At 41.1% G+C, this 16,731-nt stretch overlaps 1 protein-coding gene across 2 annotated transcripts in view; it reads left to right on the top strand.

Moving 5' to 3' along the window:
- The window catches only part of MTR (5-methyltetrahydrofolate-homocysteine methyltransferase), an 86,248-nt gene that overhangs the window by 36,546 nt on the left and 32,971 nt on the right, over positions 1-16,731 (top strand). For both annotated transcript variants that reach the window (XM_027094023.1, XM_027094024.1), the window contains exons 12-15: positions 2,847-2,926; positions 5,952-6,064; positions 9,228-9,368; positions 10,524-10,709. In XM_027094023.1, coding sequence (XP_026949824.1) covers positions 2,847-2,926; positions 5,952-6,064; positions 9,228-9,368; positions 10,524-10,709 — 520 coding nt within the window. The remainder of the gene's footprint in view (positions 1-2,846; positions 2,927-5,951; positions 6,065-9,227; positions 9,369-10,523; positions 10,710-16,731) is intronic.

Genomic DNA, 16,731 nt, shown 5'->3' on the forward strand with positions numbered 1-16,731 from the left:
CCCACCAACAGTGTAAGAGAGTCCCCTTTTCTCCACACCCTCTCCAGCATTTGTTGTTTGTAGATTTTTTGATGATGGCCATTCTGACTGGTGTGAGGTGATACCTCATTGTAGTTTTGAAGCAAATCTTAGATATCTTAACACTCTACCTTTAAATACCTGAATAATATTCCAGTGCTCAAAGAGGGACAGCCGATATTTCTTGTGGGCATATACCTGCCTCCACTAGATTCTCTCATGAAAGGAAGAGACAATAAGCAACAAGCACCTTGAGGTCAACAGGAGCGTCTTCACCTCGCCTGACACAGTCACTGCTTAACCCACGTTGTAGAGTGAGGGCATGAAGGAAGAGGGTGGGAGACAAGGGCATGGCGAAGGGTGTGTTTAAGTCCCTGCAGTTTCGTGGTTTATAAGAAGATTGGAAAGATTGGAATTGAGTGGAATAAAACACAGTTGAGGACTGTTTGTATTTGTTTTTTTCCCCTAGAGTGACTGATGATCATATTTTGAGCCAGTCTGCTTGCATGCCTATAATACGTTCACTGTACTGAACTGCCTAATGTTGCACTGAGTTTGTTGACTTCCATGATAGACTCTGTGAAGAGTCTCTATAATTTTTTAAACATAACATCTTTTAAATAATATCTGAAAGTTATCAGTAGTTGAGGATAGCTTATCTTTGGATCTCTTTTTGTTTTTAAGATTATCTCCTTCTTTATAAAAAGAGTTGTGTTTTTTGTTTCTTAACATTTTTATTGGAATATAATTGCTTTACAATGGTATGTTAGTTTCTGCTTTGTAACAAAGTGAATCAGTTATATATATATATACATATGTTCCCATATCTCTTCCCTCTTGCATCTCCCTCCCTCCCACCTTCCCTATCCCACCCCTCTAGGTGGTCACAAAGCACCGAGCTGATCTCCCTGTGCTATGCGGCTGCTTCCTACTATCTATTTTACATTTGGTAGTGTATATATATCCATACCACTCTCTCACTTTGTCACAGCTTACCCATGCCACTCTCTCACTTTGCCACAGCTTACCCTTCCCTCTCCCCATATCCTCAAGTCCATTCTCTAGTAGGTCTGTGTCTTTATTCCCATCTTACCCCTAGGTTCTGTTTTTTTTTGCCGTACACGGGCCTCTCACTGCTGTGGCCTCCCCTGTTGTGGAGCACAGGCTCCGGACGCGCAGGCCTAGCAGCCATGACTCACGGGCCCAGCTGCTCTACAGCATGTGGGATCCTCCCGGACCGGGGCACGAACCCACATACCCTGCGTTGGCAGGCAGACTCTCAACCACTGCGCCACCAGGGAAGCTCTCTTAGATTCCATATATATGTGTTAAGCATACGGTATTTGTTTTTCTCTTTCTGACTTACTTCACTCTGTATGACAGACTCTAGGTCCATCCACCTCACTACAAATGCTCAACATCATTAATCATTAGAGAAATGCCAATCAAAACTACAATGAGGGGCTTCCCTGGTGGCGCAGTGGTTGAGAGTCCGCCTGCCAATGCAGGGGACACGGGTTCGTGCCCCGGTCCGGGAAGATCCCACATGCCGCGGAGCGGCTGGGCCCGTGAGCCATGGCCGCTGAGCCTGCGCGTCCGGAGCCTGTGCTCCACAACGGGAGAGGCCACAACAGTGAGAGGCCTGCGTACTGCAAAAAAAAAAAAAAAAAAAAACTACAATGAGATATCATCTCACACTGGTCAGAATGGCCATCATCAAAAAATCTACAAACAATAAATGCTGGAGAGGGTGTGGAGAAAAGGGAACACTCTTGCACTGTTGGTGGGAATGTAAATTGATACAGCCACTATGGAGAACAGTATGGAATTTCCTTAAAAAACTACAAATAGAACTACCATACGACCCAGCAATCCCACTACTGGGCATATACCCTGAGAAAACCATAATTCAAAAGGAGTCATGTACCAAAGTGTTCATTGCAGCTCTATTTACAATAGCCAGGACATGGAAGCAACCTAAGTGTCCATCATCGGATGAATGGATAAAGAAGATGTGGCACATATATACAATGGAATATTACTCAGCCATAAAAAGAAATGAAATTGAGATATTTGTAAAAGAGTTGTTTTAAAAATACCTGTGTGTGTGGGTTTGTGTGTGTATGTCTATCTATCTCTGCATATATATTTGCTGCTTTTACTTTGCCATTCACATACTCATTTGGGGGGCAGTAGAGTGAGCAGTTCATTCTGGTCCTGATAAATTTACTAGAGCAGCCAGATTTTTCCAGGCTGATCAGAAGACATATTTCATCGAAGCTGATAAGGTTCAAAAGAGTATGAATAATTAAAACAAATTTTTAGGAGTAATAATTTTGGAGTTTCAGTGATGTATTACTCTTTACCCTCCTTACCATATATGTGTGCTTGAAAAAAACAGACCTAAAGGATTTAATTTCCTTCACTCCTGGCACCTCCTCTCCTATTTGCTTTCCTTCTCAACAATGAAGCCTTTTTTTCTTTTAAATTACCATGTGGATTTGATTGAGTTAAGGATATCTTCAGGTTTGGGAAGGGGTGGAGGAGATTTGCTATTAGCGTTTGTGCAAACCATCACGTCTGTAGGTTCACATCTGTGAGCACAGAACTTGGTACAATCAGTGCACAGCAACGGGGCAGATACAGAAATGTTAAAGATTATAGATTCATTTTCTGCATTACTGAGAAAACTGAAAAGCACAGTTGCTGCTTTACATTTGGAACTAGGTATATAATTATATTAAACAGACTTAATTTCATAGGTGGAAATTAGTTTAATTGAATTTTGTTTGGATTTAATGGATATTGTGTTTTCTCTTTTAACTCAGAGAAATTGCTGAAGCTGTGAAAAACTGTAAGCCTAGAGTTCCACCTGCCACTGTTTTCGAAGGGCATATGCTACTGTCTGGTAAGTCATAAAGACATGATTTTTTATGATTTCAGAAATCGTTTGTAGATTGTTAGTATGTTTAGTCTACGTGGTAGTGATATTTCTGCCACAGAACTTGTTTATTAGGTCAAAGAAGTGTACATATTTTTCTTGGTACTTAAATGAATTCTAGTAAAGGACGCTTTGGTTTTTTTTAGGGGTGAGAGCGGGAAGATACTGACTTCAGGGAAATGTGAATGAAAGCACAGGTAGTGGCCTTGGTCAAACGTATTGTGCACTGCTTTGAAAATGTACATAGGCCACAGCCTAACACTTTTAATCATCAGATTTGCTGCTAGTTCCTAAAAAATCTAGCCCAGGCTTAAGGTTTTTTAATGATGGTAGCCTCTTCCTAGAAAATTTTGTTTGCTTCTATAACATTATTGTCATGCTCTTATGTTGGCTGTGTGTTTAGGTTTTACAAAGAGTTGTGATATTTATTATTCTGTTTTGTTCTCAACAGCCCTGTGGAGTAGGCAGCTTCCCTTTTTCAGAATGAGCTCTGATATTCACAAAAGGAACATTAGTAAAATAGATTATCATGCCAACTATTAGAAAAATAACTTTAAATTTTATATTTTTCCCATAATACTTTAATGATGTATTCTTAGATAGAATCTTTAAGCAAAAAAAAAAAAAAAGTGTATACAGATTTTGAGAGAACCTGCAAATAGCACACATATGGAATTATGCACCCTAATAATGGAGAATTTAATGTTTCTCTAAATTGATGTATTTTTGTTCCATATGCTCTCCTAAGAAAAATGAAATAAAATGACAGTGAAATAAAATAAAAGTGACAGCAAAAGTAATACCCACTTTTCTCACTCAGAACATATTGTATAGAATTACTCCCAGTGAGTGAAAATAAAGTTGGGTTAGAAATATGCCTCTTCAGGCTACCCTTTTTTTCCTTTTATACTCTAGAAGCCGGGATGAGATTAGAAGAAGAGGGATTTGTGATTTATGACACACTCCCTACCCTGAAAAAGTGTCTTTTGTCAGAGAAAGGTGTGGTAGGATAGTTTCTTTTAACCTTAGATCTTAAAGCTATTAATTGACTTCAGCCAAGGACTAAGTTGAAATTGTTAGCCTTTGCCAAAATGGAAACATGAAAGAACCATTTAGTTATGATTTTTAAAGAGTTTATGTGTAAGAATGAAAGAATTCTTTCTTCTGATTTGAATTTCATGTGCTATTTCTAAATTGTTTTAAAAATCACCTTCAATCAGATTTTAAAAGAATGGCACCAAATATACTCTTTTTAATTGTTCTTTTATAAATTGCAGACTTGAGAACAATGTAAATTTTTTTTAACTTATTTATTTATTTTTTAATTTTTGGCTGCACTGAGTCTTCGTTGCTGTGCGCAGGCTTTCTCTAGTTGCAGAGAGCGGGGACTACTTTTCGTTGCAGTGCAGTGGCTTCTCTTGCTGTGGAGCACGGGCTCTAGGTGCTCGGGCTTCAGTAGTTGCAGCACGTGGGCTCAGTAGTTGTGGCTCGCGGGCTCCAGAGCGCAGGCTCAGTAGTTGTGGTACACGGGCTTAATTGCTCTGCAGCATGTGGGATCTTCCTGGACCAGGGCTTGAACCCGTGTCCCTGCATTGGCAGGCGGATTCTTAACCACTGCACCACCAGGGAAGTCTGAGAACAATGCAGTTTTTGTGTCAGATACTTCACATTCATAATAGATCAGAAATGCTTTGTGTGAAATGCTTTTAGGGCAACACCACAGGTTCTCTTCGCCATTTAAATGCTGGCAGCCCTGCTTGTCTTCCCTGGGAACTCCAGGGTCTGACTAAGGGTCGACATGGAGGGGAGGGGCTGTGAGGATGTTACCAATGGGAAAGGAAATCACAGCCCAAACTGGAAAGTGATAGTCTTCCCAGTTGGGGAACAGAAGACCTGGAATAGTTTTGTAATTATCTATCTTCATTATTTTCCTCTCCCTCATGTCTGTTTCTTCCTCAACCAATGCTTTGGGAAAGGACTCAAAAGCCATTTCCTTTTATTAACAAGAACAGCTGGTGCTAATTTTATAAGCTTGATAACGCTTATCAATGTTACCTAGTCTCATTTTTACAGTAACATTGTGAGGCAGATACTTCTGCTGTCTCTATTTTATAAGCTTAGAGGCTCTGCGAGAAGTGCCCCAGAGTGTTCACTGAGTCGGCTGTGCAGGGCTCAGACCCTAAGGCTGGCTTCCCGAGAGCCTGCTTGTAACCATCTAGCAACACTTCTGCTCCTAATACTGTAGATACAATGAGTAGAACAAAACCAGTTAAAGGCCTTTTCCTGTAGCGGTACTGTATGCTGCATGTTGCTTTTTTACCTCAGTGTAATGTGTCCACATTAATTATCTGATATTTGCCCCTAAATCAGCCTGTAATAGTGGAGATGATATTGTTCCTTTGCAAATAAGGAAGGAGGAGCAGAAAGCCCAGGTGGCTTGCCCAGAGTCAGCCATCTCCCATGGCTCAGCCCAGGTCCTTCCTCGTGACCCTGTTCGGCCTTGCTGGTTACTCGTTCTTGGCTTCTGGATCAAAGAGACGAGATAAAGCTCTAAACACACTGTTGGTGGGATTAAGAACGCTTGCTCCATCAGGCTTCAAGCCGATGTCTGAATGGACAGCTGTAGAGCAGTCCTTAGATTCTAACTTCATGGTTTTTGCCCCAGGCTCTTGGTTACATAAGAATATGATGATAATTTTTCCTTGTTTCTCAGAGCTGATATGATTCAGCTCTTGAGAGAAATTTGCAATTTAAAACCCTGAAACATTTCTTCTTTTGAGAGTTCTGGTTATAAACATAGAGCCTTTTGTTGTGTTTAAATATCCCTAGGGGGGATGGCCATGACCCTTTTTACACGTTGGGTCTCCTTAGCTAGTCAGACGGGCTGTGGCACAGAAACTTCTTTTCTTTTTCATGAAAACATTTATTTTCTGTCTGTCTCATGTCGTTACATGCATTTTCAGAAAATTTTCAAAATGCTTCTCCTTTCAAGGTCTAGAGCCCTTCAGGATCGGCCCTCACACCAACTTTGTTAACATTGGAGAGCGCTGTAACGTTGCAGGATCCAGGAAGTTTGCTAAACTCATCATGACAGGAAATTATGAAGTGAGTATCTAAATAAGACCCTCGAGGCATCTGCCAGGCTTTTGGCTAAGACAGCACGCAAGTGAAACAGCTCTGCCTTTGATAATCATTAGCAGAGCTGCTGGGAAGTGTGAGAAGAACGGTAGAGTGTGTTTGTAGCTGGCAGAGCTGGTGGGAGGATGAGGCTTCGAAAAGTCATAGCTGCCCTTGTCAATATTTTTCAAAAAAATTCATCCAGGGTATGAAGTGGGATGAGATGGGAGGCACCCGGGTTCTAGCTATTTCTGTTAATAGTGAAATATATTTAAAAATTTGAGGATGCTCTTCATTTTGGCTTCTCACAATGACTAATGTGGTATTATTGATTCTGTTCACTGTAAAATAAGCTAAACACAAAGCTTGCAAGGTAGTTTCACCATAGGATTCTTAAACTCGGTCACTGTAAGGATGAGCAAAATTTAATCCAAATAGAGCCCACTCTAAAAATCTGGACAAATTTGTTTTTCTTATGCAAATACAAAGTTAAAAATGGAGGAACCTGATCTAAGCTTTAATGATAGCCTTTGCAACCTTTAGGAAATAGATCTTCCAGCAACCAGTATCGAAGCAGACTTAGTTCTAATCACAAAGAAAGGGCTCATTTATCGTCCTTTATGGACTTGTTAATGACTGCTTTGTGGCCTCCCTCAGCGATCTCCTCTGCAGGTAAGTCAGTAGGGCCTGGTTACCTGGTTCCTGACAGTTCCTGTCAGTCCTATTCTCTTCGTTCCCACTGCTGCCTAGCCAGCACGTGCTGCTGCTATGGTCCTCCCCAGTTTAGAAGCTTTCACGGGGTGGCTTTTTTTGCACATGGGATAAAACCCAAACTCCTTTAGACCATCATCCACATAGACACCAAACTGCCTTCCATCCTGATCTGTCATCTGAACATTCCAGGAGGCTTGCTTCTGCCTCCAGGCCTTTGTTCCTGTTTGTTCCCTTCTGCAGTCCTGATGACCCTTCATGGTTGTTTAGGGTTCTTCAGTTGGCAGTATTTCTATTTCTGTTTTGATTCTTAAGACCATTCTGTGGTGTCCCTTTCAGCTCTCAGATTTGATACATTTGCTACTGAGAGCAGACGGCATTTTAGGAAGAAGCAAACAAGTCGGAGTGATATCTGTCGTCTTATAAGGTCTTACTATTGAATATATGCCAGTCACTGTGCTGAGCACTATACAGCATTGCTCGTGTAATCTTTACAGACCTGTGAGATAGGTGATGCTATTATCCCCATTTTACAGGTGTGCAGCTGGAGGCTTGGGGGAGGTTAAACCACTCGCCTACTGTTTGAGAGCAAGTGGATGAGAGACCCTAAGTCCTCAAAGCCCGTACCCTTCACCGCTCTGCTGTCTTGGCTTGGAGGACACGGGAAGGAGGCCGGGAAGTAGGAGGGGGTTGGGGAGGAATGGCTCCTCACTGGATTCCAGTTCCCCATAGTTAGTGACCCCTCAAGGCTCTGTGGTTAAGGGAATGACCTGAGAGAAGGTCCATTCCTGTCTTTGTGCCCAACTTGTACACCTTTAAACAAATCACTTCATCTCTTGGAGCCTATTTGGGAAGGTTGGACCGCTGAGCTGTGATTCTGTGGCTCTCCTGATGTAGAAAGGTCAGGCATTGGCATCTATGTTGCGTGTCTTTTGACCCCTGGTCTAACCAGGTCGCTTGCTATCCCCCCTGTGCTCCCTCCAGTCCATTTCCCAGGGGCAGCTGAAGCTGCTCCCTCTCAGGTAGCTTTCTCCACTTCAGTCTTCAGAGATCTTGCCCTTCCTGGTGTTTAGGCAGGACATTTGACTCGTACGTTGTATGGCAGTGCCCGTAGCTTTTCATGTGCTACATCATATACCCCCAACTGGATGAAAGCCCTTCAAGAACAGGGACTGTGACTTATACTTCTTTTTATTCTTTATGGTATTAATATTTAACATACTGCTGATACCGAAAACATTTTTTGCTGAATTTTATTGTGATCCTTTTTCTCTGTGTAACCTCGTGTCATTATGAGTGGTCTTTCCTTGCGGCCTATGCCAAAGTGTCTCATGCCTATTCTTTTACAGTGATTGCTAAAACTTTCTATTTGGTTTCTTTGGCTAAGAAAAAATTAGGACAACATCAGAATCTACAGTTGATTTTACCCCTGCTTATTTTATGACACTATGAAGTGTGCAACAAAGACTTAAAGTCTCTGCTGTACCAGTCAGTTAGAAAGCCTTATTGAACATGTCTCTTTTGCCCAGTATTGTTCAAATGAGAGTGGGAGATACCTAAGACCTTTCTAGATTTCCAAACGCTTAAAATCTATTTCAGAGAATAAGCTAATACTCGTGAAATTGTGAGGAAATGATAATGTAATACACCATGTGATAATGTTTATAATAGTTACAGATGTTTAGAGGCAGCCGGTCATTGCGGAATAAGCAGTGTTTCCCAAAGTATGTTCTCTGGAACACTGATCCTACAAGATATTCCTTAAATGACCGTAAGTGGGAAATGCTGTGTATTGTATCTTGTCCTTGGAGATTTACGGTGTATAATAGTGTATCAAAGGATTTGAAAATCCTTTTAGCACAGAAGAAGTTTATTTATACGCATATTTCATGTAACTTCTATCAACAGCCTACAATGACTGCTTTGCATGTTTTGGCAAACACTGAAGAGTTAGATAAGTTTCGGACTGTTTCTCTAAGGACTTTTTTTGGAGGAGATGGGACTTGAGCTAGATCTTAAACAGTACAGGAAGGAAGGGGATTGTGTTGGAAGCAGAGGGAACATCATGTGTGACACAGAGGTGGAAACAGATTTGGCTGGGTGGAGGGTGCCGGGAGTGGGCGATGGGTGAGAAGTTCAGTTGCATGAGAAGATGGGGCAGGTCCCAGAGGGCCCGGAACACCAGGCTGAGGGCTAGAGGCTCTTTGCAGGAAGAGTCGAGCTTCGCTGGGTTCTGAGGAGCGACCCGCTGTGATGGAAGCGATGTGTAAGAAAGCTTCATCTGGGATGGTTGAGAGCAGGCTCAGGGTCGGGGGTGCTGGCCAGGCAGTCTAGTGGGATCTAAAAGGACTGCCTGCTGGGGGTGGTGAAGGACTACTTTTGTCAGCCTTCTCTTAGTCACCCTCTCCCAATGCTCGTTCCCCTTGAATTCCATCCTCAGGAAGCTCTGAGCGTTGCCAAAATGCAGGTGGAAATGGGAGCCCAGGTGTTGGATATCAACATGGATGATGGCATGTTGGATGGACCAAGTGCAATGACCAGATTCTGCAACTTCGTCGCTTCCGAGCCTGACATTGCCAAGGTCGTACAAAACCTTGATTCTTCAAGGGAGTTTACATGTGCTGCTCTGTCGCTCATTTAACTTTGTCACTTGTCCCTTTGTCTGTCATGTCATACACTGGTTTTCTGTTGTCCTGTGTTGAAAGCCCAGTGGTTTCTGATTGTCGGTTTTCTCACTTAATGGCAGCCTTTCGATAGAAACCAGACTTTAGAGAGAGATGTGACTTCAGGGTGGCTGTTTCCAAGGCTTCTGGAGTTGGTCACAAGGATTGACTGAGTTTCCTCTGATGTCTGGCTAGGCTAAGAACCAACTTTTCATGTCTCTGAAGGATATACTTACTTTTCTTACCGAATCATTAGTTCTCTTCCTATCACAGACAAGGGAACTCTGTTAATCCTTCCTTATTGCAGGAAGAAGAGACCTTTTTAGGTTTATCAGAGTGAGACAGACTTATAAAACAAGATTAAATCAAGGTGTTAATGTCAGCTTTTACATTTGTTCTTTAAAAGATGAAAGTTAATTTTTGTGTCCATCTTTTCAAAAATTTTAGATCGATTCTAAAAACTTTCAAAAGTCTCACTTCACTTCTCTACCATTGAATTTGTGATGAGGAGTGATTTTTGAAGCTGGTTTTATTGTTGGTGTTGTTGTTTGAAAGACACCTACTATAATGCTTTAAGAGATAGGGCTGTCATTTTTTTGTTAAGCTTCATTCAGCAAATGTGTAAGTTAGAAGTCTTGTGGTAAGCAGTGAATTACATTAACCTGTCCTTCATTTGTCTTCAACTCCTCACTTAAAAGCCTCCACGGTCCTCTGGGAGTAAATATTTTGCGAATTTAAGGTGCAGAGAAGCTAAATGACTTGTTCAAAGTCTGAATCAGATGGGGAGCCCGTGAAATGACTTCAGTGCTTTCATTCTGATGTTTAGCTGTGATCTTTTGAGTTATCAGTTTCTGGCCCATGCATGGGGTCTCTTGTGAGACTGGAATTACTCCAAGTCTTTTGGGATTTAGGAACAAGGGCTTAAAATCAGATTAAAATCGTATCTCTGTCACACTACTGTTATTTGTTTCTTGTTTCCCTAAGGAAGAAAGAGGGAATATCTGGGGGTCCTTGGAAGGGGATTTGTGGTAACTTACAGTCTTTCTGTGATCACCTTACCCTTCTGACCTCAGGTGCCCTTGTGCATCGACTCTTCCAATTTTGCTGTGATTGAAGCTGGGTTAAAGTGCTGCCAGGGGAAGTGCATTGTTAACAGCATCAGCCTGAAGGAGGGAGAGGATGACTTCTTGGAGAAGGCCAGAAAGATTAAAAAGTTTGGAGCTGCTGTGGTCGTTATGGCTTTTGATGAAGAAGGACAGGTGAGTGATTTCTTTTGCTCTCGCTCCATTGTGTTACACAGGCTTAGAGCAGTGGAAGAGAACTGAGTCCAGAACAAATGTGTTTACCATATATATCATATGTGTGTGTATACACACACACAGAGGCATACCTCAGAGATACCACGGATCCCGTTCCAGGCCACTTTAATAAAGCAGATATCACAATAAAGTGAGTCGCATGAATTTTTTGGTTTTCCAGTGCATGTAAAAATTATGTTTACACTATACTGTAGTCCATTAAGTGTGCAATAGCATTATGTTTAGGAAAACAATGTACATACCTTAATTAAAAATACTTTATTGCTAAAAAATGCTGACCATCATCTGAGCCTTCAGGGAATTGTAGTAGTAACATCAAAGATCACTGACCACAGATCACCATAACAAGTAGAACAATAATGAAAAAGCTTGAAATATTGCGAGAATTACTAATACGTGACACAGAGACATGAAGTGAGCAATGCTGTTGGAAAAATGGTGTCGATAGATTGCTCGAGGCAGGGTTGCCTCAAAGCTTCAATTTGTAAAAATGCAGTATCTGTGAAGTGCAATAAAGGCCAGTAAAACGAGGTATGCCTGTAGATATACATGTGTGTATGTGTGTATACACAAGTACATACACACATGTGCATACATACTTATATATATATGTATACATATATATGTATGTGTGTGTATGTGTGTGTGTGTATATATATATATATATATATATATGAAAATTACGTAAGACACAATAAGGTTTTTACATCAGTTGAGAAAGGAATTATTCAGTAAACGCTATTGGAATAACTGACTCTGCATTTGGAAGGAAAAGAGCCCCATTTCCCACCATATCCCAATATAAAATATACGTCAATTAAAGATCTAAATGTAAAAAAAATCTAAAGAATATATGAGAAAATATTCACTGAAACTTGGGAAGCCAGAAAGAAAACTGATAGACTTATTTACCTAAAAATGTAAAACTTTGTATGACAAAAGATACGGTATTATTTGCAGCATGAGTAATAGCAGTGGGTTAATATCCCTACTCTGCAAAGAGTTTCTATAAATCAGAAAGTAAAATGCCCTAATCAAGTCAGTAGAAGAATGAACAAAGGAAAAGAACAAGTGATTTTTAGAAAAAGAAACACAAATAGCCAATAAACCTATGAGAAGTTACTATACTTACGAATAATTATATTATATTTCTATAAATAAAAAATGAAGCAATAATGAGATATTAGTTACCTTTATCAAATAGAGGAAAAAAGGGGAAAAATTGAGAAATGGCAACTCCAATGTTTTCTGTGCCACAGAATCAGGGAGAGGCGATGGGAGGCTTCAAACACAGTGATTGTTTAACCTGGGTGATGGGTGTGTGGTGATTACTGTATTGTTGTTTTATAATGTTATAAATACTTTCATATCTCTTCTGTATTTAATTTGATTAAATATTAATTTAAAAAAATCCATACCTTATAATTCAGCCTTCTTCTGGGAATCTTTATTAGGTTGAGTATGTGTTCATATTCATTGTAGCACTGTAGTAGCAAAACATTGAGAAGGCTCTAAATGTCCATTAATAGGGGAACACTTAAATCTGCCTACATGTCATATAGAATACTGTGTAGCAGTTAGAAAGAATGAGGTGATGGAACCATGTCTAGAATATATGTATGTACATATACATATGTTTGTATATATGTGTGTGTGTGTCTCTCTCTCTATGTATATGTATATATATATATATTTTGGCCACGCCATGTGGCATGCAGGATCTTAGTTCGCCAACCAGGGATCAAACCTGTGCTCCCTGCAGGGGAAGCACAGTGTCTTAACTACTGGACCACCAGGGAAGTCCCTAAAATATATTGTAAAGTAAAAAAACAAACAAACAAACAAAAAAACAAGTGGCACGATCCTGGTTTTATTTAATAAAAAAGGATTTATATGAATATATGTGTGTCTGTAAACAGAGAAAAAAATTTGGTTGTTAACTGGAGGGTAGAGCTGAATTGACTTCTTATTTATATAATTGATAAGTGGTGGGGTTATATGTTATTTTTCTTTTCTTTGTTTTCTCGTGTTTTTGAAGTAAAACTTTTTTAACAGAAGTGTCTTGTTTTTGTGCAAAAGATGTATTTTCTCCATGAAAAAAATTCACATAGTCCAGAAGAGGACAAAAGAGAGTTAATTTTGATAACAAACATGTATTGAACCTTTAGTTGCACCAAGCAAGCACACTCACATGTTAAATCAGTTTTTCTTCCCAACATATAAATGTTGGGTATATATTATTATTTTTGTATTTCATGTGAGTAAGCCAAAGCACAAAGACTTTACCTGACTGTTGTCGTGCTCAGATTCAAACCCAGGAGATCTGGGTCTGTGCTAAATGGTTGGGTGAAAGAATCCAGGGTGAGGCTGTCAGGGAAGAGTTGGCTATTTTAGAGAAGGTGGTCTTGAAAAGCCCCTCTGACGGGGAGATGTTTGAAAACCTGAATAAAATGAGAAAGCCACGTGGCCATTTAGGGGACGAGAAGAGGTTCTAGAAAATTGAAGATTTTGTATGAACTGCTGTTCTTTAACTCTTGCCCTGACTCAACAAAATGTTGACGTCTTCCCGTCTTAGTAAATATGGATTATAACTCCATCTTTTATGGTTGCATTATATTCCAGTATGTATGGTTTACTTAGTCTATTATTGCATAAAATTTTAGTAGGATGAACAGTGGCCAGTGAATATACTAATTCGTGCAGCCGTTTTCCTCTCGTAGAGTGATTTTCTTAGTTCATAGAAGTGGTCAAAGGCTGGGTCAAAGGGTGTGCACATTTGACATTTTAACACACATCGTTAAATTGTCCTTCTGAAAAGTTGTATCTAGTCATCTTCCGCTACTAGTTCAGTGTGGTAAGACCATTTGACATAATTTTTATTTTTACCAAAGGTGTATATGCAGATAGTGAAAGAGACAAATAGTTCTTTTTATGAAAAACAGAAGCCTTAAGCCTCCAGGTCCCCAGAGGCAACCACTTACAAGTTAGCTGATTCTTGTATCATTTACCTCCTTAACTTCAAATTACAGTTTTAGTTATTATTTGTTGTCTTTCTATACTGGCTAAGGATTTAACTTTTTCTCCATCTTCTACTCCCCACTCCACACATCTTTACTTTTAATCCCCCCGTCCTTCCAATATAGTTAATTTCAGTTGTAACTGTTTTTGGCACTTACATTAAGCTGTGTAAAAGCTGAGCCATGTAGTATACCATGATTCCTTTTCCTTTCCTGCACCCTCTTTCTTTTCTATGAAGTTAATACCTATCTTTGCATTTGCTTTGCTTCTTATGTATTTTCAGACTGTTCCCTAGTTGTGTAAATGTCCAATATCCAGTGTATCCAAAGACACTAAGTAGACTGTTGTTTTAATTTCTTGAAGAATTATCTCTCCAAGTCTCCTGACATAATCTGGAAAGGTTGCTCAGTGGGCCAGCCGCACAGCTGTCACTGCAAGATATCCCTCCCCATCGTGTGGACAGTTCTTCTCACCTCTCTCTTAGGTGTTTAGATCTCATAATTTCCTCATTCTTGGTTTAATCTCTCATTTAGTGAACTGTATCCTCTGGTTAGCTTCTTATGAAAGAAGACATGGCAGTAAATATTTTTGAAACCTTTCATGTCTGAAAACGGCTTTATTCTACTTTTATACTTAATTAACAATTGTGTGGGTATAGGAGTACAAGCTTGAAATTATTTTCTCTATGTTTTGAACTCATTGATCCATTGTCTTCTAGTTTCCATTGGTATTGGTAAGAAGTCCAGTGCTATTCTAACCCTTGATTCTTTTTGTGGAACCTATTTATTGTCTCATTTTCTGGATGCTTCTTTGATCTTCTGTGTCCATGGTATTCTGAAATCTAGTGATTATGAGCCATTCCTTGTGCTGGGCACTCAGTAGGCCTTGTCAGTCAGGAAACTTAGAGCCGCAGTTGCAGGAAGTTTCCTTGAATTGTTTAGGCTCTCTTGGCCTGTGTATTATTCAGAAACTGGATGTTTTAGAAAGATCGCCTAATTTTCTTATCTTTTCCCTCCTGTTTTTCAGTGCTGACATTTTGTTCTACTCTATGTGAGATTTCTGCATCTGTGTTTATGTCTGCTTTTTCCAGGAGCTCTTTTTTGTTACCTAAATGTTCTTTTTCAAATTTCTATAGCAGCCTGTTATTGTTTAATGGAGGCAGATGTCTTCTCAAATTCCTTCAAATATATCTTGAGCACCTAGTATGTGCCAGGCCCTGAGGAGATAGCAGGGAACAAACCTAGTCCCTGCCCTTGTGCAGTTTATGTTCTTAGGGGGCAAAGGGAATAAGAAATGAAAAAACATAAAGATACACACACACACACACAAACCCCTGGATGGTACTGAATACACTGAAGGGATATGGAAGGGATAAGCGTGATAGAAGTACCAGGATGAGGGTGGGGGATGCTCTTTTATATAGGATGGTTTGGGACGGAACAGAGGGGAGAAGAGGAGATTGAGAAGTTCTGAGGTTAAAAAGGCAGCTGCGGGCTTCCCTGGTGGCGCAGTGGTTAAGAATCTGCCTGCCAATGCAGGGGACACAGGTTCAATCCCTGGTCCGGGAAGATCCCACATGCCACAGAGCAACTTAGCCCGTGCGCCGCAACTACTGAGCCTGTGCTCTAGAGCCCGCGAGCCACAACTACTGAGCCCACATGCCACAACTACTGAAGCCTGCGTGCCTAGAGCCTGTGCTCTGCAACAAGAGAAGCCACCGCAGTGAGAAGCCTGCGCACCGCAATGAAGAGTAGTCCCCGCTCGCTGCAACTAGAGAAAGCCAGCGCAGCAACAAAGACCCAACGCAGCCAAAAAAAAAAAAAAAAAAAAAGGCAGCCACCAAATCTCGTGAAGGGCCTTGGAGACCACTGTTAACACTTTGGCTCTTCCTGTGAGTGAGCTGGGAAGCCGCTGAAGGGTTTTGAGCAGAGGAGCGACCATGGTCCGATTTATGTTTCAAAACCACTCTTGTTCTTCGGGGAGAATGGTCTGCGGGGCCAAGCAGAGCCACTGGAGGTTGTTGCTGTAGCGCAGATGAGGGATGATGGTGGCCGGGACCAAGGCGGGAGCAACAGAAAACGTGAGGAGTCATCCATTTCTAGATGTGTCTTTAAGGTAGAGCCAGTAGAATTTGCCTTCGCGTTGGTTGTGAGCCGTGAAAGGAGGAGGAGTCACAGATAATATTCAGCTTTTCAGCCTGGGCGTCGAGGTAGGAGGGCAGTGAGCAGCCGATCTGGGACGGGCTGAGGAGAAGTTCCTGTTGGGACGGGCCGAGGAGAAGTTCCGCTTTGGCTGTGTGTTTCCAGTGGTGTGCTCAGGATGTGGTTGTGGAGATGAGTGTGGGCTTCATGGGCAAAGTCTGGCTTGAAGATAGGATTGCCTTACTTGGGAATTATTTATTCCTAGATGATATTTAAAGCAGTGAGACTGACTTCACCAAAGGAATGACAGGAGAGAAGAGGCCCTAGGACTAAGCGAGTCTTGGAGCCACAGTGCTTCGTGGTCAGGGAGAAGAGGAGACGCCATCAGAAGAACTTGGGAAGGAGCGGCCTGTTTGGTAGGAGAGGAACCAGAGGGGAGAGTTCACCTGGAAGCCATGTGAAAAGAAAACTTCTGGAAGGGCATGACGAGCTATTTTAAAGAGCTGTGGGTAGATCAGGGAGGAGGAGATCAAGAATTTACCCTTGGATTTAGAAATGGGGTAGTTTATGATCTTGCTGTGCTGTTTCCAAGGAGATGAAAGCTTAATCGCAGTGGGTTCAAGAGAGAAGAGGAGAATTGGGGGCAGCAGGTATAAACCATTTTGGGGGAGTTTTGCCAGAAAGGGGAACAGAAATAGGGTGGAAACCAGAGATGGATATGAGGTTAAGAAAGGGTGTGTATATGTGTGTGTGTGTGTGTGTGTGTGTGTGTGTGTGTGTGTGTGTGTGTGTGTGTGTGTGTG

This window comes from Aethalodelphis obliquidens, unplaced genomic scaffold, assembly GCF_003676395.1.
Source record: "Aethalodelphis obliquidens isolate GAN/ISIS:26980383/991018 unplaced genomic scaffold, ASM367639v1 scaffold87, whole genome shotgun sequence".
NCBI classification, from domain to species: domain Eukaryota; kingdom Metazoa; phylum Chordata; class Mammalia; order Artiodactyla; family Delphinidae; genus Aethalodelphis; species Aethalodelphis obliquidens.